This window comes from Dryas octopetala, chromosome 6, assembly GCF_963921425.1.
Source record: "Dryas octopetala chromosome 6, drDryOcto1.1, whole genome shotgun sequence".
Lineage (NCBI taxonomy): Eukaryota > Viridiplantae > Streptophyta > Magnoliopsida > Rosales > Rosaceae > Dryas > Dryas octopetala.
In genome coordinates this window covers 6,212,782-6,238,514 of record NC_141371.1, presented here as the reverse complement: position 1 = coordinate 6,238,514, position 25,733 = coordinate 6,212,782, and the positions used below count along the sequence as shown (strand labels likewise).

General features: G+C 37.5%; 6 protein-coding genes across 6 annotated transcripts; 5 read left to right on the top strand and 1 right to left on the bottom strand.

Moving 5' to 3' along the window:
• On the top strand, window positions 1-2,926 carry MEE40 (Pentatricopeptide repeat (PPR) superfamily protein). The gene has a single exon (XM_086249298.1). The coding sequence runs from the start codon at window positions 167-169 to the stop codon at window positions 2,483-2,485; it is 2,319 nt and encodes a 772-aa protein (XP_086105424.1). The 5' UTR covers window positions 1-166; the 3' UTR covers window positions 2,486-2,926.
• A 2,357-nt stretch (window positions 2,927-5,283) lies between these two features.
• On the top strand, window positions 5,284-8,925 carry LOC147281683 (uncharacterized). The gene is made up of 3 exons (XM_086248901.1): window positions 5,284-5,886; window positions 6,821-6,988; window positions 7,075-8,925. Exons 1-3 carry the CDS (start codon window positions 5,284-5,286, stop codon window positions 8,755-8,757), a joined length of 2,454 nt encoding a protein of 817 aa, XP_086105027.1. The 3' UTR covers window positions 8,758-8,925.
• Window positions 8,926-9,660: 735 nt separating this feature from the next.
• On the top strand, window positions 9,661-12,516 carry LOC147281682 (UNC93-like protein 3). Its single transcript, XM_086249256.1, has 10 exons — window positions 9,661-9,828; window positions 10,008-10,171; window positions 10,403-10,466; window positions 10,543-10,656; window positions 10,754-10,798; window positions 10,890-11,143; window positions 11,222-11,312; window positions 11,667-11,776; window positions 11,873-11,996; window positions 12,256-12,516. Exons 1-10 carry the CDS (start codon window positions 9,661-9,663, stop codon window positions 12,463-12,465), a joined length of 1,344 nt encoding a protein of 447 aa, XP_086105382.1. The 3' UTR covers window positions 12,466-12,516.
• A 709-nt stretch (window positions 12,517-13,225) lies between these two features.
• Window positions 13,226-16,263, top strand: LOC147281681 (UNC93-like protein 3). Its single transcript, XM_086249253.1, has 10 exons — window positions 13,226-13,687; window positions 13,810-13,973; window positions 14,061-14,124; window positions 14,232-14,345; window positions 14,454-14,498; window positions 14,714-14,964; window positions 15,090-15,180; window positions 15,427-15,539; window positions 15,648-15,771; window positions 15,879-16,263. Exons 1-10 carry the CDS (start codon window positions 13,532-13,534, stop codon window positions 16,059-16,061), a joined length of 1,305 nt encoding a protein of 434 aa, XP_086105379.1. The 5' UTR covers window positions 13,226-13,531; the 3' UTR covers window positions 16,062-16,263.
• Window positions 16,264-16,355: 92 nt separating this feature from the next.
• On the top strand, window positions 16,356-16,951 carry LOC147281680 (forkhead box protein G1). Its single transcript, XM_086249255.1, has one exon. The coding sequence runs from the start codon at window positions 16,510-16,512 to the stop codon at window positions 16,870-16,872; it is 363 nt and encodes a 120-aa protein (XP_086105381.1). The 5' UTR covers window positions 16,356-16,509; the 3' UTR covers window positions 16,873-16,951.
• Window positions 16,952-17,289: 338 nt separating this feature from the next.
• Window positions 17,290-21,215, bottom strand: LOC147281679 (short-chain dehydrogenase TIC 32 B, chloroplastic-like). Its single transcript, XM_086249254.1, has 8 exons — window positions 20,866-21,215; window positions 20,341-20,572; window positions 20,151-20,230; window positions 19,690-19,843; window positions 19,537-19,615; window positions 17,935-18,019; window positions 17,753-17,799; window positions 17,290-17,624 (listed from the first exon to the last, which is right to left on the bottom strand). The coding sequence occupies exons 1-8, from the start codon at window positions 20,981-20,983 to the stop codon at window positions 17,451-17,453; spliced, it is 969 nt and encodes a 322-aa protein (XP_086105380.1). The 5' UTR covers window positions 20,984-21,215; the 3' UTR covers window positions 17,290-17,450.
• Window positions 21,216-25,733: the final 4,518 nt, after the last annotated feature.

The following is a 25,733-nucleotide window of genomic DNA, read 5'->3' as shown; positions in this document are numbered from 1 at the left end:
AATAGCCGGATCAGTTTCACACTCTTATCTGCCCTTGAGTTGCTCTCACAAAAGCAGTGACAAAGCTCCAAGTTAAAAGCTGTTTTTGCTATCTATCTATCATGTCCTAATTGACAACGCTATGCTTTTGCATGTAAGCATCTTATGTGTTTGTTGAATTGCCGCAATGGCTTTCTCCTTTTGTCCCAAATCTTATCCTTGGCCTCTCACACACACCGTAAACCAGACACCGCCACTTGTTTCTTCTTCTTCTCAAAAACCCTTCACTTCGCTCTCTTTCCCACTCCTTCAACACCATGAACAGCAGCTCGTCACCCATTCCTCACTCTCCTATTCAACCCCTCTCTCCTCTACCCTTTCTCCGGACTTCACTCCAGAGCAGCTTCTCGACACCCTCCGCCGCCAAAAAGACGACTCCTCCGCGCTTCGCTTGTTCGACTGGGCCTCGAAGCAGCCCAATTTCGCACCCAGTTCCTCTATATACGAGGAGGTTCTTCGCAAGCTTGGGAAGGCGGGGTCGTTTGAGTCGATGTGGAATATCTTGGAAGAGATGAAGCAAATTGGTTGCCAGATTCGTCGAGGTACTTTCTTGGTTTTTATTGAGAGCTATGCAGCATTTGATTTATACGATGAAATTCTTGGTGTTGTGGAAATGATGGAAAATGAATTTGGGTTGAAACCCGACACGCATTTTTATAACTTCTTGCTGAATGTTCTTGTTGATGGGAACAAGCTTAAACTAGTTGAAACTGCGAATTCGAAGAGGATTAGTAGAGGGGTTAAGCCGGACGTTTCTACCTTCAACATATTGATTAAGGCTCTTTGCAGAGCCCATCAGATTAGGCCTGCCATTTTGTTGATGGAAGAGATGCCGAGCTATGGTTTGTCGCCGGATGAGAAAACTTTCACGACCCTAATGCATGGGTATATCGAGGAAGGTGACATGAAAGGTGCTTTGAGAATTAAGGACCAGATGGTAGTATATGGGTGCCCGCGTACTAATGTGACTGTTAATGTTTTGGTTAATGGGTTTTGCAAAGAGGGTAGAATTGAGGAAGTGTTGAGTTTTATACAGAAGATGTCGAAGGAGGGGTTCTCTCCCGATCAGTTTACGTTTAATACGTTGGTGAAGGGTATGTGCAGGGTGGGGCATGTTAAGCATGCTTTGGAGATCATGGATGTGATGCTTCAAGAGGGATTTGATCCAGATATTTATACGTATAATTCATTGATTTCTGGATTGTGTAAGTTGGGTGACATTGAAGGGGCAGTGGAAATTGTTGATCAGATGATTTCAAAGGATTGTTCCCCAAATACTATCACATATAATACTCTGATTAGCACGTTGTATAAGAAGAACCGGGTTGAAGAGGCAACTAAACTTGCACGTGTTCTTACTAGCAAGGGAATTGTACCCGATGTCTGTACTGTCAATTCTCTAATTCAAGGTCTGTGCTTGACCAATAACCATAAAGTTGCTATGGAACTGTTTGAGGAGATGAAGATGAAAGGATGTCAACCTGATGGGTTTACTTACAATATACTGATTGATAGCTTCTGTTCTAGAGGGAGGCTTAAGGAGGCTTTGAGCCTGCTGAAAGAAATGGAGTTGAGTGGTTGTGCACGAAATGTAGTGATATACAATACTCTCATTGACGGGTTGTGCAAAAACAAGAGAATTGAAGATGCAGAGGAGATTTTTGATCAGATGGAACTCCAGGGGATTTCAAGAAATTCAGTGACCTACAACTCCCTTATTGATGGTCTTTGCCAGAGTAGGAGGGTGGAGGAAGCTTCTCAACTTATGGACCAGATGATAATGGAAGGCCTGAAGCCTGACAAGTTCACCTACAATTCCCTGCTCACATATTACTGTAGGGCAGGGGACATAAAGAAGGCAGCAGATATTGTTCAGACTATGACTTCAAATGGGTGTGAACCTGACATTGTTACATATGGGACCCTAATTGGGGGGCTATGTAAGGCAGGTAGAACTGAGGTTGCAAGTAGACTCCTCAGAAGTGTGCAGATGAAAGGGATTGTTCCAACCCCACAGGCTTATAACCCTGTAATCCAAGCACTATTTAAACGAAAGAGAACAACAGAAGCCATGAGGCTTCTTCGAGAAATGGTGGAGAAGGGTGATCCTCCAGATGCTATAACATATAAGATTGTATTTCGTGGGCTTTGTAACGGTGGGGGTCCAATTGGAGAAGCAGTTAAATTTGCTGTTGAGATGATGGAGAAAGGATGTGTACCAGAATTCTCATCATTTTCTATGCTGGCTGAAGGACTTTATGCTTTATCCATGGAGGATACCCTAATTGAGCTTGTTGATATGGTCATGGAGAAAGCAAAATTTTCAGACAGTGAAATTTCCATGATAAGGGGTTTCCTCAAAATCCGTAAATTTCAAGATGCATTGGCCACTCTTGGTGGTATCTTGAATAGCCAAAAGCCCAGCAAATCTATTTGGCGAGGATGAAGTTAATCTATATCATATCAGTTCCAGGTATCATCCTCGAGCCTAACAGAAGATGCAACATAGGTGTAGTAAACACAATGAAAAGGTTTCAGAAAATGATATGCGCAGAGTTGGGAAGCTTGGAATCAATACATTATAGCACTGTTGGCTTTCTTGGGCTGGATTTGTGGAAACTATCTCTTCTACTTCCCCATATGCAAAAGGAAAATTCAGGTACTGTTGTTATAGTGAGCACTGTCTTGGATTTTTTAATATAAAGCCACCAGAAATGAATTCAAGTTATTCAACCTTTCTTTTGATGCCAATTTTCTAAGCTGATGTAGCAGAGATTGAGGATGTAAAAGTATGGCAGATCATTTATCAACTGTATTAGCCATTCCTCCATGAGGGTGTTTGTGCTTGTTAAAGACTGTTAGAATATAAAAACAATAGTTGGCTCACAGTTCAAATTTTTGGGAATAATGGTAAACAGAGAAATTTATCATGTTATAAAAGCAGGAGATCTGAATTCAAATTCATACAACTGCAACTTCTCGATTTATATTGAATTGCATTTGTTGGGTTTCTAGTGATGGAGAAGGATACAAAAACAATAGTTAGTTCATCTTTTAACAACTTAAGCTAAAATTTATCAAACATTAACAATAAGACTCACTGGCTATAGGTTTCTTGGCAAGGCAAAACTTTTTTCAAGAATGTGATATAGTGTAAGGCGGCATGGATCCCCTTTCTCATTCTAACGCATGATTTTATTTTACAAATTATTGCTTAGCCGTGTGCTTTTGCAGGCCGAACTTAGACGTGTAAAACGTGTTGTGTCATCCCGGCAGGGGCACAGGCTGTGTCCTGTGGCATGTCGGTACAGTTCTGGCACAACACTACCTAATGACAATATGTATACAAATCTTAGTGTTCGTCTAACAAATGAAATGGAAACACTCAAAGGTAGGAACCGTCGGATTTAACGTTGAAAGAAGAAAATTACTTTGTAATAGAATCAGATCCTCCTCTTCCTAGTCCCAGGTGAATCTCATGCTAGGTATATTCTTTTGTTTTCACCCATGATGGGACTTATTTTAACACTCTCTCCTCTTTGGTACTTATTTCATTCTCTCTTCATTTGGAAGAATATGCTTGGTGTATTCTTAACCATCCAGATTATTTAAATCAGATAAAATCTTACAACGATATTCCATCTGATATTTAACGCAGTAACAAAATCATAGAGATGTGAAATCTTAATTGGTAATAAAACATAAATATGATTAGCTAGTATCATGGTCCAAAACCGTTGATTGTAAATCTATAATTCTATATATAATCAAGATGGTGATGTTAGGAGTACTGATTCCTATTCGTCATCTTGATGACTTTAGAAAGCTTCCCATATGTTTTCGAATCGATGATGATTAACCTCACCGGCCCTGCTACATTTTCAATTCAACATCAGAAAAAATAGGAAAGGAAATTCTTTTGATCACTTTGTGGTACATAATAAACGATTCTACGAGAAAGAGGCATCATGAAGCAGAAAAAGAGAAGAGATATAGATTCTGCTAATATTTACATAACTAGGAACAATTAATCTTTGTAATAGCTTTTTTTTTTTTTTGGTCAACGAACAGATGGAAATAGCTAGAGAGAGAAATATATGTATAAAATTTCAATTTCGATAATTGGGTTTAGGGAGTGACAAATAAGACAGCTATTAAAGGCTTGACCAAAAGTTAAACCATCGGATCTGATTTGGGTAAATTCGGTACCACAAGCTTTCTAAAGGAAAATATTTGGGTCACTTCCACAAGGTCACCTCATTTTTTCAAATTTTAATTTCGGTAATATCAATGCAATGTATGATCGGAACTGTTCATTTTTTTGATAACCAATTAAAGATTATTTCTGTAAAAAATCAAATCAATTAGAAATTATTTGATTATATAATTGTTATCAATTAAGTAGAAAAAATTAATGGTTTTCAATTACATAGTAATATTTTTGATCAAACCGTTAATTTTTTCTATTTAATCAACAATAGTTATATAACTAAACAATTTTTGATTGAGTTAAGTTTTTACAAAAATAATTTATAATAAATAATTTAAAAAATAAACGATTCCGATCATATGATTATCAAAATTACACTTTTGAGGGGAGGGGTGACCTTAGGTACCCAAGGGGTGACCCAAGTAGTGTCCCTTTCTAAACTCCGTGGCAAATCACACTCAAGAAGAAAAATGAACGTTGAGTTAAGAATATTGTTTCTAACGTGGGTTGGGAAAAGGAGTATATCACCGAAGCCAAACCCAACCTTGCAACTTTTAGTTTCCAACGTAGGTTCACTTGGAAAACAGAGTATATTGTAAGTGATTAGTCAAATCAATTAAACCCAAACAAAGAAACAACAGGGAACAAGTTAATTACATCCCTTAATTTTCCCAAAGATGGAATATTAATTTTTCTTCATTCGATGCCTTAGCCATGCCTGTTATTGACGATTCCCCAATTGAAAATTTCATATCAACTGGCGTTTATTCTTTCCCATTTCAAACTCACTGATCACCAATTCACCAGTCTAGCCTTCTCCACATTAAACTTTTCTATTTGACATATTTGTAAATGTGTTTCTACCAACTTCATGAAAGCATGTATATATTAGCTGCAATAGTGCTTGGAAAGATTCGACCAACTCATGGCCAACTTGGGAGCTAGAATCATGGTCTCATGATCACTTGTGAACTTGGAGTAGTAGTACTGTAATTAAAAACTTCTTTACAGGCCACCACAACGCTTCTAAACTAATGAGTTCGGGCAGTATTATTTCTGACCGGACCTATGCGTTGTGGTGTGTCCGGCTACACTCAGCTTGCCGGACCATGTTGGCCTGCACTATAGTCTACACAGCCACCCTGTACGGCCCACAACCTCTGAAACAACTATTAGCACACCCGGCTTACTCGTACCTGACCACAATCCTAATAGTCTCGGACGCCACCCTTGGCGAGGCGGTCCGAGGCTTCTACCACGCGCTGTATGCTTGTGTTCATGTCCTGAGTCTCTCAATCCCCAGCCTCCGGCTGATCGGACCCGCTCACTTCAGCTACCCTATAGCCGCCTCGGCAGTGGCCACGTGCACGTTTGTTGTGGCATTGCCGGGAGTGACACACTTGATGGCCAAGCGGATTGCGTTTGGGCAGATTGTGATTGTGTATGTAGGGGCTGCCATTCATGTTCATAGTAGGGATGATGAGCTTGATGGGGTAGTGATGCAACCAATTCGGGTGGCGTTGAGTACAATGCTTGGAGCCTCGGCATCGGTTCTGGCTATGTTGTTTCCCAACTTGCTCTTCTGCCACAAGGCATCTGTTATGGCTGTGTTGTCTCCCTACCTTGCTCACCACGAGGTATTTAATCAATGGAATATACATACATACATACATATATATAAATACAATAATGCTAGTTGTCCCACATTTTTTTTCCCACATTTGTATCCCACCTGATGTGTCATTACTTTACTGGAAGGGTATTTTCTTTTTCTTTTTTAGGTATTATTTTTTAATTTATAGTGTCCAATGTATTAATGCCATGTAAGATGGTATGAAATTGTGGTATAAAAATGTGGTAAGTGTAGCATTACTGATATAAATACTCTTCTATATGCTTGCATCATTTTTTGGCCTCCCCTAAGAAAAGAGGCAAAAAAATCAACAGTAATTGTATCCCATTTTAGCTTGGTTTCCTATATTGTATTTATATCTAAGATAATATTGGTTAAGATTTTAGAGTTGAACGTTTTGAGTTTAGAATTTAATATTCAAAGTTTATATCGGTAAGATAATTAAATGGAAGTATATATGAAAACGCATTCTTGGAGATAAGCATCATACCAAGTTACCAACACAGAGCCAAGGATTTGGATTCGTTTTTATTAACAAAGTTTTCTAATGAACTAGTTTAAAATTAAACATTGAAGATAAAATGTTGCTAAAAAAAGAAGATAGAAAGTTGTGAGTGCAATATATTTATTAAAAGTGAGGTTGGGGTGGAGGATAGTGGTATAAGTGTGTAACTCCAAAAAAGGTCAGTGGAAGAATAAAGGCTACTATATATGGATGGTAGCTCGAATTTGGTCAGTAAAGCTAGCCATGCATTAAGTTCTATGCCTAAAAGTTGAGTAAATTTCATATTCCTTCACTTCATCTCTTCTCCACACCAAACTGAGTCACCTTCAACTTCAAATCCACCACATAGTCCATTCTCTCTAGCCACAAACTTGATCCACAACCAAATGCTTGATAATAATGGGCCTAATGGCAATGCTTGTAACATTTACAGGTTAGGCAAATGTGCCAAAAATATGCTGACAATGCTAGGGGAAGGTTGAATCTCTATTTGGACGCCATCTTGTCTCAAGACCACTTGGCTGCACTTGACTCTATTTTACAAGCACAACCCTTGGCCAAAGTAGGAGAAAAGCTTCTTCGAAGCATCAAACATAAACAGGTTTCGGATTTTCTGCTTATATTCTCTGTCTTGATATTGTAATTTAAGCCATGTTTAGCTGACATAGAGTGTTTCCTTATGAGCAGGAGGCCTTAAAATGGGAGAACCCGAAAATCAGAATCCTAAAACCAAGTTGCATGGATGTGGTCGAAAAATTGGAGGACATAGAAATACCCTTAAGAGGGATGGAAATGGCTCTAACTTCTTGCCCTTCCTTTGCTGTTTCCATTGTTAAGAGAGTGCCAGCTGATGCTTTGCATGACTTAAAAAGGCGAGTAATCGTCAAGCTGGAGCAGCTTCAGCGCTCTGCACCTTTCTACATGACAAAGAGAAAAGGGAATTCTTTGGAGGAGTCCTTTTGGACCCTCGAAACCATTTTCCATGAGGATTTGTCGGCTTTCTTTTTCGTTGATTGTCTGAAGCTCCTCCAAGAAAATACTGAGGCTATTGAAGAATGCAAGCAGGACTACTCTGAACTTGAAAGTTCAAGTGGTTCACAAAATCAAAGCAATTGGCGTATCAAGAGGAGCCGGAGCACTTTATTATACATCATACCAAGCAAAACAAGTTTAATCTTTGCATCCAAGTGCTCACTTTCACTAGGTCTTGCTGTGCTATTTGGTTTGATGTATAATGTAAAAGAAGCATACTGGGCAGGACTCACAATTGCAATAAGTTTTGTCACTGGAAGGCAAGCCTCATTTACACTTGCAAATGCTCGAGCACAATCCACCGCGATGGGATCAATCTATGGAATCTTGTGTTGCTTTATTTTCCATAAATTTGAGGATCTAAGTTTCTTGCCCCTTCTTCCTTGGTTAATTTTCACAAACTTTCTAAGGCACAGCAGGATGTATGGCCAAGCTGGTGGCATATCAGCAGCTGTTGGGGCACTACTAATTCTGGGTAGGAAAAATTATGGACCCCCAATTGATTTTGCTATTGCTAGAATCACAGAGGCTGTAATTGGATTGATCTGTTTCCTCACCATAGAGATTCTATCTTACCCTGTAAGAGCAGCAACTCTAGCAAAACTTGAACTTTCACTTGGCTTGGGGACTCTTCAAGAATGCATCAAAGATATGGTTCTTGTTGACAACCAACAAAACTTGCAAGCTTCCATCTTTCAAACACCGAGACAGAAACAGAATAAGTTGAAGTCCCATGTCAATCAATTGGAAAAGTTCATTGGAGAAGCTGAGATGGAGCCTAATTTCTGGTTCATCCCTTTCAATGGTGCTTGTTATGGTAAGCTCCTGAGGTCTTTATCAAAGATGATGGATCTTTCACTTTTTATGTCCAAAAAAATTGAGTCTCTGTCACTATTATTACAGAGATTTGAAAATGCTTCAGAGGAACTTCAAAAACCCATCAAGTGCATTAAAAGTGATCTAAATCTTTTCAAGAAAAAAGCTTGCTCTTCTCTGCAGTGCCTCCAGGAGGTGTCTTCCAAGAAGTCTCTTGCAGTATATGATAAATATGACATTGAGTTGGGAACTACATCAGCCAAAGCAAATGGGTGTAGGGGTACTTTGGATCCAGATAAGGAAGAGGCTGAGTCCATTTTAAGTTCTTTTCTTCAGCATTCCAATGAAGTATCTGATAGTGTTGGCACCAGTACTGAAGGTGAGCTTAAAGGCCAAGTGGGTATTTGTTTGGGTGGCCTAGGGTTCTGCATCAGCAATCTATTGAGGGAAATCAAAGAAATGGAGAAAGAATTTCAAGAACTGGCCAAATGGGAAAATCCTTCAAGCCATGTAGTAGTATGAATTCTCACATATCTGTACCAACTTTACTTTAATTAGGCATAACCCATTAGCATTATGGGTTTGCTTATGGCAACCAAGTAAAGCAAACACATTTATACATACGAAAAACTTTAGGCGTGCACCTACACGCATATGCATTTGAAGTCGCATGTATATATATATAGTAGATAATTCGTTAGCAAATTAATACGAAGTTAATACCCTTTTAGATCCATCACTAATTTTATAATTTGAATTGTCTATTTTTGTTAGCCCCACTTCGTAAAATACATTGTGGGGATCACTTCGCATGTAGTTTAATGATCATCCAAACTATATATATAGCCACGAGTCATGTATTAATACCATATGGATATGCATATGAACTTTAATGAGAGCGACCTGGATTACTAGTAATCTCTTCGTTATCGCCAGATCAATTGGATAAATACTCATTTAATTAAAAAAGTTTTCTTTTATTTACTCTTTTCTGCAGCATCTCTGTCTTTATCCTGCACCCAAAAGCAGCTGCATAATCATCTGGTGCCAACCGTGCCCTCAGCCATGCATATTAATCTGCGTGCCTCTGCATAAAACCGCCAAAGAGTATTATATTTTTAAATTCGGATATTAATGGAGAAGAAGATATGGTTTTTTAGACAGTGACACTGCATGGTTCTCACTTCTCAGTAATTTATTAATTTGTCTGCCTACAGACAACAAATTCAGAATCTTTTCATACTTTCTGCAATTCCTCAGCAACCAAACAGAGTTTAGAGTTTATAGATTACATTAATCTATTTGAAATTCAATCTCTTTGCTAACTCACTTTTTTGGACTCTTTCTCTCTCTCTCTCTCTCTTTCATTTTCTAGAGTTTTATAGCGGTTCTGTGATAGACTGGACAGAGAGCTCGAAGCTAGCTATGGACTCTGCTCATTCTCGTGATGAAGAGACGCCACTGCTTGTCGATAATTCGTCGATTCAAACCCGAAAGAATTATGCCAAAGATGCTCATATTCTCAGCTCTGCCTTCTTGTTGATCTTTCTTGCTTTTGGTGCTGCTCAGAACCTAGAGAGTACTGTCAACACTGTGAGTTCGTTTGTTTGTTTTTTTTCCCATTTTCCTATGTTTGGTTACTGAGAATACTGATTTTGAAAGCAGTGAAATTTGAAACTTGAATTGCATGTTCAATAAACGCTTTTCACTTTGCAAGATTGATATGATTTTCGCTTGATTCTGATGGTTTGGGACTGTGAATTTGGCACCAGGAGAAGGATTTGGGCACCATTTCGCTTGGAATTTTGTATTTAGCTTTCGCATTTTTCTCTTTGGTGGCGTCTAAAGTGGTTCGGGCTCTCGGATCAAAGAATGCTTTGATTCTTGGGACTACTGGCTATTGGTTGTTCATAGCTGCACATTTGAAACCAAATTGGTAGTTACTAATCTGCTACTACCAGTAATGCTACATAGATCACATTTACGTACCACCTAGTTGGGATCTACTTATAGACGAATCCCAACTTTATTAGTGATGTGGTCAATAGTGTGGTCCAAACAGTGTTATTGATCTACTATTGCGCTTTCTAACCCAATTTATACATACACACACACACATCTATGTACCACAATGCATATGCCTTAGTCTTGAAGTGTTTCCATGTAGGTATACTATGGTTCCAGCTTCTTTGTACCTTGGATTTGCCTCTTCAATAATATGGGTTGAACAGGTACAGGTCCTCATATTTGCTTCAAGTCTTTACTTTCTTATAGAATTTATTTCTGACCTTATTGTGACTCCATCAGGGGACATATCTCACTGCTATTGCGCGTAGTCATGCCAAAGATCATAACTTACATGAAGGAACAATTATTGGCAACTTCAATGGAGAATTTTGGGGAATGTTTGCCTGTCGCCAGGTGAATCTGTTGGATCGTTTTTAGGAAATCTGTGTTCTTTTCACTAGGAATCATTTATTTTACTGATGAATTTTGTGTTACCGTAAACTTCTTTCAGTTCGTTGGCAATCTTTTATCACTCGCCTTGCTAACACATGGAACAGTATGTGCCACTGTCATCCTTGTAGTACATAAAAGAATTATGGTTTTGAAATGCTGCAACATTGATTTTATTTTCCTTCTCATCACCGCAGGAGGGAAGTACTGGCGGCACAACCTTATTGTTCATTGTGTTTCTCTGCAGCATGACCTTAGGTACCATACTGATGTGCTTCATACACGAAATAGATGATGGAAAAGAAGAGGAGAATCTCCATGATTCTTCTCTCAGCTTTTGTGCTTCTCTGTTATCTTTGTCAAAGTCAGTCATCAGGCCTTTGTGTGACTACCGAATGCTTTTGATCATCCCCCTTATGGCTTATACAGGATTACAACAAGCATTTGCATGGTAATTACTTGACTAAAAAGTTTTGCTACCTACTTTCTTATAGCCAAACCAATGCCATTTCTTTTATTTTTCTTTTAGGGCTGAATTCACCAAATATGTTGCTACTACAAGGCTCGGTTTGTCTGGAGTGGGTGGTGCAATGGCAGTTTATGGGGCTTTTGATGCTGTAGTAAGTATGCAGAAATAAATAGTTTGTACCATTACTTTCCTTTTTTTTTTTTGAATTATAGTTTGTATTATTTGTTAGTTCAGTAGAAATAGAATTCAAAATCAGGACTTTGGTTGATTCATATGCATTGTTTTATAGAAGCTAGAAACATTATATGATTGTTAGAGCTTTTTTCTGGATACCAAGATGGAGCTATCTTGGTCTTACATACACATTGCTCAATATTTGGTGTCAAAGGCAAAGTAAAATCCAGACATTCCATGCTTGCTAGACAGCTTGAATTCTGTTCTAGGCACATTTGCTATGCTTGTGTTTTTGTCTGTTAGTCTCAAATTTGCTTGGAACTTATGTTAGTGTTCACTCACTGCTGGTCGACTTACCTCCGGTCTCAAATCCATCACTCTTATAATCTCCGCGGGAGCTCTCGTTCAGGCTATTACATTCCTCTGGCTTCTACAATACAGGTTAGCAGTAGAGTCAGAAAAGGTTGTTGCAATACCCAATTTGGAGCTCTTGTCATCTCCAATTCCTAATTACTTTATTGCCATGATATGATGCAGCCCAGCAAGTGGAGTACTTGGCATTATATACCCTCTTATAATGGGAGCTCTATTGGGCATTGGTGATGGAGTTTTCAACACACAGCTCAGTGCTTTGCTTGGGATATTCTTCAAGCACGATACTGTATTTGACTACACCTTACTCTTTCTCTAACATTAATGTTAGAGTCACCAAATTTATTCACCAAATGATATGTCAATGTACCCATTAGTAGAGACTTTGGAAATTAATGAGCTTCGGCCTAGATTCAAATCAATGAAACACCGTCAGATTATTTGGTGACCCTAATAGTATTGTTTCTCAATTCAGGTTCTTGTTGTATATGAAGTTGATCAGAACCCACTTGTGTTTATAATGGCAATGTGTTGCTTTTTGGGCACAGGGAGGAGCATTTGCACAGCTGAGGGTGTGGCAGAGTGCTTCTGTTGCAGTCGTCTTCTTCATTGGTCCACACATCTCATTGCAGGCAATGCTGATGATTATGCTCTCTGCAATCTGTCTCTCATATGGTGCCTTTGTTTATCTGTCTCTACAAGGAGAGAAAGCACTCTCATCTTTGGAATCCTCTTCAACAAAGATAGTTGTGTCATAGTCATACAAGCGGATATATTTTGTGTTGTTGCTGCCTCTATTATCCATTTGATGTGTTATTTCTACAACTACATAACTTTAGCACCCTCTAATGATGATTGACTTATTTTTTTAAAGGGTTCAATTTTGATCTATGTAGATTTTTTTTTTCCGGTTTATTGTCTCTAAATTTATTAAGTATTTATTTTCTAACATAAGTCGCACGACTGACCAATCACATCACTAGAGAATAAGTCTCCCAAAGCCAATTACACCATGAAGATAAAATTATATTAGCTTAATACACATTATTTATTTTCTAGCACAGTAAAAATGGGTATTGTCCCTCAGCTAATCTATCTGTATATATTTGTTCTATACGTTTGTCTAACAAAATCATTCTTAGCCAAAAACTCAACCAACCATTTAAGTGGCTCTCACTCTACATGAAATTTAGTGAGTGAAGTAATATTAAACAATTCAATGCTAGTTGTCCAATATATTTTTTTTTTCACATTTATATTCACTTGACGTGTCATTGCTTTATTAGAAGAGTATTTCTTTTTTTCTTTTTAGGTGTAAACAATTATATGTGAATATGTCCGATCACAAAATAAAATTGACCAAAAGAAAAATCTGTCCATAAAAAACGTTACAATTATATTTCGGCGGCAACAATAGGCGGACTTAATTAGCAAAACGCTCGTTGGGGTCCTTTATCGTTGTTTCTTCCTCCACATATGCCTTTTTGTCATTTCTTCAGATTCTTCTATTCATTCAAAGACTTGTCTTTACCGCTTGATTCCCGATGATCCCTACCGACAAAAACGAACAACTTCAGAATCAATCAATTTTCTTTTCAACCATCCTTCAATTTTTACTGCATTTTCTCAGCAACCGAACAGTGTTTTAGAGTTTTATGTACTAAAAATTAGTCCAATCGTGTCTCTTTCGTGTGTCTTGTAGCTCCCAATTTTCTTGCCGGCTGCTAGACCTCTCCTTTTGACCTCACTCTGTTGGACTCTCTCACACATGTCTAGGGTTTTATAGCGATGCTCTGACAATCCGGACAGAGAGAACTCGAAGCTATGGATGAAGAGACGCCACTCGTCGTCGTCGACAATTCTCCGCCGATCCAAACCGGAAAGAGTCATTCCAGAGATGTTCATATTCTCAGCTCCGCCTTCTTGTTGATCTTTCTCGCTTATGGTGCCGCTCAGAACCTGGAGAGTACTATCAACACTGTGAGTTTTGATTTTGAGTTTTGACGGTAGTGAAAATTGAAAATAAATGCTTTTGTTATGCAAAATTGATATGATTTCAACTTGATTCTGATGGGTTGTTGGGACTGTGAATTTTGCATCAGGAGGATGATTTGGGTACCACTTCGCTTGGGATTTTGTATTCATCTTTCACATTTTTCTCTTTGGTGGCGTCAACGGTGGTTCGGGCACTAGGGTCAAAGAATGCTTTGATTCTTGGGACTACTGGCTATTGGTTGTTCATAGCTGCAAATTTGAAACCAACTTGGTAGTTGTTACTAATCTGCTATTGCACTTACCACCCAATATATGTATCACAATGCATATGATTTAATTTTGAAGTATTTTTATGTAGGTATACTATGGTTCCAGCTTCTTTGTACTTGGGGTTTGCTGCTTCAATAATATGGGTTGGGCAGGTACACAGTCCATGTTTCAGATTTTCTGCAAGTCTCTTATTAGCTATTAGTTGTTATTTGGTGGCAAAAGCTAAAATTTATTTCTGACATTAGTTTGGGTCCATCAGGGGACATATCTAACTTCCACTGCTCGTAGTCATGCAAGAGATAATAGCTTACATGAAGGAACGGTTATTGGCCACTTCAATGGAGAATTTTGGGGAATGTTTGCCTGTCACCAGGTGAATCTGTTTGATCCTTTTTAGGAAGTCTATATGGTATGTTTTTCGCTAAGATGAATTTCTTTATGTTGATTGTTTGTCTTATAATCTTTCTGTAAACTTTTGCAGTTTGTCGGAAATCTTATATCACTCGCCTTGCTAAGAGATGGAACAGTATGTACTCCTTCCACCTTGTAGTTAAAACTTTTGTTTGTCTTGTCCCTTATTTTGGTTTTATTAACTCTTTAATCCCCCACAAATATGATTTTACTCTTTTTGTTCGTCAACATAGTCCTGCACATACATTAATTTTACGATTTCTGGTTTAGAATTTCTTATTGTCTTCAAATGATGTGTGTTGATTTTATTTTCCTTTCCCATCACCGCAGGGGGGAAGTATTAGCAGCACAACCTTATTGTTCACTGTGTTTCTCGTCAGTATGACCTTAGGTACCATACTGATGTGCTTCTTACATAAAAGGGATGGTCAAGGAGAGGAGGACCCCAAGGATTCTTCTCTCGGCTTATATGCTTCTTTGTTATCTTTGTGGAAGTCAGTCATCACTCCTTTGTTTGATGTACGGATGCTATTGATCATCCCCCTCATGGCATATTCGGGATTACAACAAGCATTTGTATGGTAATTACTTCACAAAGTATTGCTGCCTACTTTCTTATAGCCAAAACAATATGACTTGTTTAATTTTTCTAATTTTTCTTTTGATATTTCCCTTATTAAGCATGACACAATTCTTCTACTTTTAGGGCTGAATTCACCAAGTATATTGTTACCCCAACGCTCGGCGTGTCTGGTGTGGGTGCTGCAATGGCAGTTTATGGGGCTTGTGATGCAATAGTAAGTATGCAGAAACAAATAATTTCTGCCATTTTTTTTTTAATTAGAGTTTCTACCATTAAATAGTTCAGTGAGGATAGTGTTCAAAATCAGTTCTTTGGTTGATTCATATGCATTTTACTTTCATTGAGCATCTTTTTCTTGTTCTTGCTAGACGGCATAAATTTTTTTTAGGCATATTTGGCATGCGATATGTTTTTGGTCTGTTAGATTTGTGATCTCACATTTGGGTGGAACCAATGTCAGTGTTCACTGGCTGCTGGTCGACTTACCTCTGGTGTCAAGTCCATCACTCTTATAGTTTTTGGTGGAGCTCTCCTTCAGGCCATTATATTCCTATGGATTCTCCTAATATACAGGTTAGCGGTTTTTACATGTAGTGTAGTACAGTTTTGTAGAGTCTGAAATTGTTGTTGTAATATCTAATTTGAAGCTATTGTTATCTCTTATTCCTTCTTATGATGCAGCCCAGAGAGTGGTGTACTTGGAATCATATACCCTCTTATAATGGCAGCTGTTTTGGGCATTGGTGATGGGGCATTAAATACACAGCTCAGTGCTTTGATTGGGATATTCTTCAAACACGATACTGTATGTGACTACACCTTTTCTCTTATGTTTCTCCTTTAAATTCTTGCCATTTGTGGAGTCCAAACCCACTTGTATTGATGACCCCAATCTGTTGCTTTTGGGTACAGGAAGGAGCATTTGCACAGCTCAAGGTGTGGCAGAGTGCTTCCATTGCAGTCGTCTTCTTTATCAGTTCATACATCTCATTGCAGGCAATGCTTCTGATTATGCTTGTTGCAGTCTGTCTCTCACTCGTTGCCTTCGCTTCTCTCTCTCTTCGAGAGAAAGCTTTCTCATCTTCGAGCTTATGATGTATAAACACGAAACCATATTCAAGAAAAATACTTGTGCATACAAGCAGGCATATGTTCATCCCAAAAAAAGAAAAAAAAAAAAAAATACTACAAGCAGGCATATGTTTTGTTGTTTCTGTCCCTATTTTTCTGTAACATTTTTATCTGAATAAAAGCCTAAGTTCAAAAGTTTAAAGATTCAGACTTTGAATCTAAAATATGGGATTATGTGGATTTTTTCGTCCTTTTGAATATGTAACCCAAATTTTGATAGTCAACAAGTATGAGTCAGTTCCCACCTTCTCCCACCTAAACTCCAAAACTCACAAAGTCGCTGAGATTAGGTCCCCTCCCTTTCTCTGACTCGGTGACTCGGTGACTGAGTGACTCTGAGTCTCTGACCCCCACACACATATAAAAACCCCAAGCTCACACCACTCGTCTCCCAAAACCAAACCCAAACAACATGCTCCTCTCGCTCTTCACCTCCATCCCCACGCGCCTCGCCTCGCGCTGGCCGCTGCTGATCTACGCTGCCACGTGGACCACGTTTCTCACTCTGACGGTGGCCGTGGCCTCCTTCGCGCCCGAGGTTGCGTTCGTGACCGCCATTTCGTCGGAGTCTTCGTTCTCGCGCGTGTGCGACACGGAGGGGTACATGAGCGTTCCGCTGGACGCGCCGGGAGATATCCTGTGCTTGCCGGCCCACCTGTTCACCAAGTCCAGGATTGATTTCATTGTGCCTCCTGTTTTCGCGGCGGTTGTGGTGGCCGGGTCGGCTTTCCTGGTACGGGCCGTGGGCTTGTGGGAGACTGATGAGGTCCGTTGAGTTGGACCTCTTGGGCTTCTTGTAGTAAAGGTACTCAAGTGTTGTTTCCGAATGGTGACTATAGTGAATTTCTCTTCAACCCAAATTGCGTTAAACAAAAAAATTAGGCTTTGTTTTCTCTGATTTACAATTATAGGTGCTGATTAAAAATAGGTTTGTAATGCTTCCTTTTCAGAGTTATGTAATTAGATGACCCATATCCCACCAAAAACAAGATTTACATCTCATTTATATAGAACTATTTCTAGAGTACATAACAGCACTGAAAACACTAATTGCTGATCAATCCACTGCTTAACATTGAGTTTAAAATTTGAGAGTTAACTTCTTAAAATGCGTTTAATTATGCCGTTTTAATGACTATGTTCGGCGTTGTTCTAAGGCTGTTGCAGTGCAATTATCGGCTTTAATGCAGCATTGTATTTATTCAACCTTTTATATATTCAACCTTTTAAACAAAAGATCCACAGAATTCATTATTACATAATATAATTGACAATAAAATAGCTATGAACAAACGACCAAACCACAATAACAGAACCCCAGGATGAGTAAGTTTTTTCATCATCAATCAACCACTAGTTCTTGGAAGCTCCGTCAATCAACTTGTTGCTGAAGTCCCACAGTTTTGCTGCCAACTTTTCATCTCTGGCATACCTGCTTGGTTTCAACTCGTTGCAGTCCGCATAGTATTTTCCACTCACACCTTTCAGTTTTGGATGCAGTGCTACATAGCATGTTGTAGCTGCTCCCTATCATTCAGAGATTGCATATATGCAAAAATATTAGCCAAATCCCTTTAAAGCTTAATTTATTTAACCCCACTGTAAATTGAACAGAGAATAATTAAGACATGCATTTGATGGAGATTGGAGATTACCTGAGGTACACTCTTCCATAAGCAAAAGGTGAACAACTTCAAAGTTTCTGCATGCATAACACAAATGATCAAAATTAATCAAAACATTGTATTCCTCTGTTTCTGCATGCCTTATATATGCTTTGCTATGATGGTTTATTGTAATATGTTTGTTAATATGCATGGAATGGAAAAGAACATACTCATGAAAAAAGCAGAATGCCTCATGAGTGGTGTCATAATCAATCCTGGGTGGACTGAGTTGACTGTAATGCTCACACCCTCTTCCTGCACAGCAATAAATTACTACACCATTTAAGAACAGATACTTAAATATTCATGTAACTTCATTATCTGGCTTTACGAGGAAGAGACACTTTCAACATAATAATATGAATTTTCATGTTTCAAATTTCAAAACTTTTCATTTACATGCCTATAAAATTTAATATGTTATATTATTAAATTATCAATTATTATTAATAATAAAATAAAATGATGATAGAATCATAGAATAGAATTGTACAATTAAATCACATGATATAATAAATTAAATGTATGTAGAGTAAAATTTTACTGTAATTAGTGAATATTATGTGTATCTATCTCTCTTTATAGCCTGTTACCTGTCACATAGAGACATAAATGCATAGCATGCGTGCTTGTACCAATCATGCATAGCACTCTCAGGGAAGAGAGGAAAAGTCTTTTGTGAGTCCAAATTTGCTGTCACCAAATACTATGTCCACTTCCTGTTTCCAATCTAATATTTTGACATATGTCCACTCACTTAACAGCCATCCACCACCGTTAACATTCGTTAAAAAAAAAAAAAAAACCTATTTATCGATTTCAGCAATCTCAGTATGGACAAACCGAAAACTCACTTCTTTTTTCTTTTCTTTTTATATTTTTTCTTCATCTATCTCATTTAATCCCAGTTCAAACGTTCCTCCAAAGGGAGAATCATCTCTCTAATCACATCGGTGGACACAGTTGGCCACACCATCGCGGTCAAGATTGAGGACCAAGTAGGCGAAGAGGTTGTGTAAACAATGGATAAGGTTGAAGCACAAATGCACAATATATGTCGAAGATTAAGGTTGTTTCTTTAGGTTATTCTGAATTAGGTTTGAAAAAGATCATTGTGTGTTGTTGTTATTAGAATTAACTTACGAGATTTTGATGAAAGGGTGCCATTATTGCATAAATGGAAGCCATTCTTGCAAGTTTTCCTTGTAAAACAGAAGGGGTTTTTAAATCCATGAAAGAATGAGAAAGCTAAAAACAGAAGAGATGGATGAAAAAAACTTAACAGGAATTTTTTGTTTTTGTTTTTCTATTTTAATGAATGTTAACGGTGATTAAGGATTGTTAAGTGAGTGGATATATGTCAAAAAATTAGATAGAAGACACTAGACAGGGAAGGGACAGAGTATTCGGTGACAGCAGAGTTGGACTCTTCTTATGTATATAGGTGGTCTATGGGGACACTCACCTACTTTTAGTGATTGAATTTAAAATTCTCTTTTCTGGGGGGTCTCTTATTGCCACATTTATTTAATCTCTTCTTTTTTGTTGCAAAGCATTGAAGACCACAATTTATTTAACTTTGCCTATACGTACGAAGAGCCATCTGCGTGACTGTGTGGAGCACTTGTCCACGGGACACTACGTCACTACCAGTCCTAGCTTCTTGAGGTCAGCGATTAAAAAACTGTGAAGCATTCATCCAACACAACTACTAGTCTCCTACAAACAAGTGGTTGTGGCCAAAATGAGACAATATAGGCAAAAGATATTACCTGCAATCGACGAGAGAGCTCATTGGCATGCAGTATGTTAGCTAATTTGGATTGCCCGTAGGCCCTCTTGTCGTTGTAACTGAGGACACAATAAACAATTGTGAGATGTTTGTAACCAAAAAACATGGATTCCTCAAATCATTAATTACGTACCCTTTTCGATCGTTGATGTTATCAAATCGAATCCCATCTTCATAAGAGTGTACATGAGCAATTGATGACAAATTCACAATTCTGCCTTCGATTCCAGTAGTTTTAGCAGTAATCTTCATTTTCTCAAGGAGAAGGTTGCTTAAGAGGAAATGACCTGTAAATTAGGTAATTTGTTCAAGGAGAATGAGTACACAGGTCATTTTGTATTCACTAATCTCAACTATTTCTAACAAGTAAGATTCATACATTTGTATTGATACATTATTGGATGAAAAATTTGGTGACAATCCTAATGGACTAGAATACAATAAGTAAAATGTTTTGCCAGAAGGTGGGTCCCCTCCCATATGAGAAACTTAATCAAAATTGGAAAAAGACTAGGAGTCAGTTCGATTTGTAGCATCAACCATGAATGATCATCAATGGAATCTGGTAGATCTCAACAAAAAAATAATTGTTACCAAGATGGTTGGTTGCAAACTGCATCTCTATTCCATCTTCCGAAAGCCGGTAGGGGCAAAACATAACCCCAGCATTGTTTCTGCAACATAAACCATTATTCATATATAAAACTGAAGAAGATGCAGAGAGAGAGGGAGAGAGAGAGAGAGAGAGAGAGAGAGAGAGAGAGAGAGAGAGAGAGATTATCACATTAAGAGGTTGAGAGGAAGATCAAGAGCATTGAAGCTATCAACAAATGCTGTAACAGACTTGATTGAGCAGAGGTCAAGTTTCAGAATATCCACTTTTGCAGTTTCGTTGTCTTTAAGAATAACCTGTTTTGCTTCATTTGCAGCCTCCATGTTTCTGGCAGCAATTATGACATGAGCTCCACGAAGTGCCAAGACCCTTGCAGTCTCCAACCCAATCCCACTTGCCCCTCCTGCATTTTCAAAAACAGGAACAGAGCAAAGTCAAGAAAAGACAAAAAGAGAATGACAGAACATCAGCTTTTCCCCTGGCCAAAAAAAGAAAAAAAGAAAAGAACATCAGCTTTGCTTTCATGAACAATGACCATCAGCCAAGTGGTGGGTTTCTATCAAAAACTACAAACAGATCGTTAATTTAACAACATCCCAAAAACTCAAAATAAAAAAAAAAATAAAAAAATAAAAAAATAAAAAAAAAACCCAAAAGAAAAGTAAGAACCAAGAACAAGATTTATGATTGAGTGACCTGTGACAATAGCAGTAAGGTTGGTTGCATCAATCCCTTGAGTGACCTGCTCAGCGGTTGAAGCTGATCCAAACCCACTTGGTCCCGGCCTTCCTGTGACCAACGAAAAAATACTCATTTCCCTAAATCACACAATGAACCTATCAGAAGCTCCAAATTAAAGGCTCAGAGCTCAATCCCTTCTATCACACCCACATATATTTATGTGTGAGAGACTGAGCCAAAGAGAGGTTGACCCTCTATTTCTTTATAGCATTACTCAGCCTGGAAACATAGTTATAGCATTGGGATGAGGCCATGAGGGTAAAAGAGGGTAATAGGACAAAGATGCCGCTGAGTATTGGATGAGAAAGAGGAAAGAAATGCATGGGAATAATATTGAGCAGGACTGGTTGAATATAGGTAATAAATTCGGTAAAGTTTGACACTATTAAATGCTCTTCGGTGAGGAGCTGTTTAATAATCTCAACGACCCCTCAACAGCTAAGCCCTCAACTCTGTGCTATATCAGGTACAATTGGGTTTTTTTTCATTTCTGTGTAAGAAATTAAAAATTACCAATTGCATTATATGTCATTCATGACATGAATCACATGCATGATGAATCATATCACTTGTCAGTTTTATCTAACTATCTATGGTCGATCATTCGCGCAATCAATCTGATTATGATGTGCATGCGCGCAGCATGCCTAGTATTAGTCCAACAGTACATGTATCAAATTTTAGGGTCACATATATATTGTCATATTGTCATGTGATATGAAACCAAAAGCCCAATAAACCCACTATGTGCTATATAAATAATTGTAGATGGGAGTACTGGTCCCAGCCGGGCTTAGAAGGATAACATCTATCTCTTCATCAACTTGGATGGAAGTTGGAACAGAATTAAATAATTTCTACTTTTTTTCTTCCTTTTTTCTTTTTGGTGTCGAAAAGAGCTTCATTAAACAGCCAAGAAGGCAAGGGAGGCAAGAGCTAGACGGCTAGAGGCCACGAAAAAACCGAACCCACAAAGAGGCAATTACAAAAAGGGAAAGGCCGGCCAGGAGAAGTACGTAAGCCAAGAGGGTGGGACACTCGGAAGCAACCAAAGGACCAAGTGGTTTGGCCAGTTCGGTTTATCTAAGGGAGTTAATACGAGAGACAAGTAACGGAAAACATTGTAAAATAAATAATTCATTGAAATAAATTAATACAAACCTCTTACTCGTCCATAAAAATCCCTTAGGTACTCGTGCCTTCGAGTGTTTAATATGCATGTGAAGGTATTTGTGACGATTCAGACATTTCATCCACCAGATATCCATTCTTAATAAGAGTCTTCATCACTCTATCAGTCAGAACTCAATCATCATCAGTACGTACGTTTTCATCCTTGTATGATTCAATCACTTTTAATGGATAAAACATTTTAGTCCTTCGAAAAAGTTTTCTTAAAAAAAACAGAAACAGAAACAAAACATATATTTTATGTTTGATCGAGTTGGTTTAAAACTCTATACTAATTGTAAAAAAAACAAAGGGGTTGATTGCATTAGTCAAATATTGAGAGTATGATGAAGAAAATTAGAGTATTTAATCCAAAACTTATTAATTAGTAATGTATGGAAAGATACAACTCTTATAAGCCCAATGCCCAACAAACACCCTATAGCAATTAAGGAAAGACATTACAAAATACAAATGTTTTTAGTGACTGTACACACACTATAGTAAGTAGGCAGGATTTTTTCTCTTGAAGTAGTCAGAATTATTAGTAATAAGATATTGGTTACAATTAAAAAGGTTTTATCAATAAAATTTTCATGTATCCGAGATCTAGACATAAGTGTATTAATCTATTCTATAATTTATTTGAATTTTCTTTCGCGAGAAAATGATCACACACGCAAAGGAATTGTACAGTACAAAATAACATAAAAATGGATTCATTACTCATTAAAATAAAAAAGAAGACCTTTTACTCAAATTGTGTCTTTTTGATAGGAATTAATAAAAAATAAGAATGAAGGGAACTATTCCGATCATGGTCCTTGTGGATTGGATCATCCATATAACATATAAAAAGGATCTCCAGATATTTGATATATATCTTTCTCTTTGAATGAGATCTCAATTTTAGCAACGGTTTCATTAGATATCTAACAACTAGAATCCCTCGTTTTTTCGACCCAATTTCTCCACCAACATGAATCCTAGTTAGATTCAGGCATGATACACTTTTTAGTTCTGTTCTAATACTCCATCCGAGAGTTATTAGTATTTATCAAAGCTGATCCTATCTAACGGAACGCCATTGGATCAAATGAAAAAGACATTTTTGAGAAAAATATGGCTATTCCAGGATGAAATAAAAATTGGACTCATAACAAGAAAAAAGTTTCCCATGGGACAACAATCTATTCTCACAATCAATCTTACAGTTTGATAAGGAAAAGTGCATCAACTAACCAGTGCTGTAGTGTATTTCTCTTCTCAATATTAAAAAGTGCAATGGTGGATGGCTGAAATTTATTTGAGAGCTTTTTCATCTCCCCCTATCAAAAAAAATTCTGAAATTGTCCCTGTTTGTATCGTGTAATTGGCCTTACGTACCCTCACCTTTACTCTCATTACCTACCATGAAAAAGGGAGGGTCACTTATTTATACAAAAGAGACCCCTCCCCCTTCATTCTATCTCTCTCCCATTCTAGCTCTTCACTTTTCATGTAAATGTATATTTCTCTATCATAGTGAAACTCGACCAACAACGTAGATGTAACCCAATAATTCTAGATTATGAGTTAAAAGTGAACTATGATAAATCTTTGTATTTTTGTGTGTGATAATGATTTACGGTCTTAATCTCATTGATCCAATTTTGGGCATCAACCAGACACTATACATTTCATATATATCATAAAGATGGAGAAATCTTAACTTGTGAAGGCGCAATCCTCCTATAGTACTCCTATCATATGAATGGCAAGTTGTGAGCACATGAATTTGGGTAATATGATTTACCACTTACATGTCAACCTAACAATAATATGTACCCCTAGGCTCGATCATTAATTAATTTTCGATTTGCCTTGATATAAAGGGCCGTACGTAAACATGGCCTGGAAAATTAATGGTACAATGACTCGTCGCTATATAGCTAGCTAGCTGTCTGTGTTACTGTGTAGCATAACAAGTATTGATGATTCTATTGATCCAATCCAATCCTCTTGAAGCCAAGTGTCATAATGGATTAAAATAATTTTTTCCTTTTTTTAACAAGCATACACTATTCGAATAACGCTATATATAATATGATTTTCAGAAAATGAAAATAATGTTGCTATAAATATTTGTAATGACTGATCACTGTCTAGATAGCTGTCACTCAGTACAAAAACAGTGAGGATCTAGTTGGATGCCCAAATTATCTGTTTGTTTAATTGAAAAAAGATTTGGTTTTTCTTTTCAATTTCTTGATTAATTTGTTCAAAACTTTTAATTCTAACATATTTTTACTGCAAAAAAAAAAATCACAAGGCAAACACAAGATAACATCGATCAAGGTATGGTTTAAATGACTTTAGTAGCATCCTAATGGCATCTGGCTAGATGATCTTTTGCTTTTTGTTAGAGAGAGATGTTGGCACACTAGGCCTAAATCAAAGTCTAAGACAAATGTTGACATAAGGAGGAAGGATCGATGCTAATGAACACTTTGCATAAAAGCTAAAAGTATAATTTTTATTAGGGCAGTTGTAAGGCTTTAAATTTTTTAAATGATATAGGTATATCATTGCCTACATAAATACTTTTAATACGCGTGTGGGATTTTTTTTTTCTGAGTTAAATTGTATATATGGTAATGAAGAAAGTGTGGTAGTTTGTACTTTGTAGGGTAATCCAAAACAAGGAAATGGATGGTTTGGTACTTTGGTGGGTAAAATAATCACTAGTATGAATCGAACTACAATGAATCAATGATGGTTTTATAGTTGGGATGTTTTATTATATATGTGGGACCCGGATTTGCTAGATTGCACCAAATGTCAACAAAGCATTTGATGATAAAATACTAATATTTAGCTTCAATTATGTGACCTGGCATATCAAGGAGTGGCCTACCAAACCCATTAAACTATTAAACTATCCTGGCCCAAAAAAAAAAAAACCCATTAAACTATGCCCAATACGGGCTTTAACCCGTCTCCTGTTTATGTACTACAATTAAAGCCCAACAAAGGCCATGGGCTAACATAGGTACATGCTAGCCTAGGCCCAACAGGAGTGCAATTCACTTATAATTATTAATATTTAAAATCATAAAAATTATACACCGATTGTAATTTAAGTAAATGAATAACATCACGTTACTACAATCCCACACCTGTGTAGAATGGATTGTAACACATGCGGCACAAACCCATTTTGCACCTATTGGGTCAAGTATCATGAGCGACGAACGGCCACCCCTAAACTCTCTCAAGTTATTCCCCCAAATCCATGCACGTGACTTGATACTTTGACTGATACTACACCGGTATGTTTGTGACTACTTTGCATGGATATTGAGGTAATTTTGGGTGTGAAGGATATTGGCGCCGGTAATAACTTTTTAATACAATTATATGGTCTTGTATGTCACTTTTTAGAAAAATTCATACTCCATTTATAGAAAGCTGCATGTACCAATTTCATGAGTGAATTCTACTTCTATAGAAGATATAATTTGTAATATTATTAGTAAATGTGATACAAATAATTCTGTTGGTTAATGAGAGTTTCTCTTTGGAGGGCATTGAAGAAAAAGCCAGTTCTTGTGCTAATTATTGGGCTACAAGCTCTTAACAGTTGTGGTTGGGCCCAACAATGTTTCACCAAC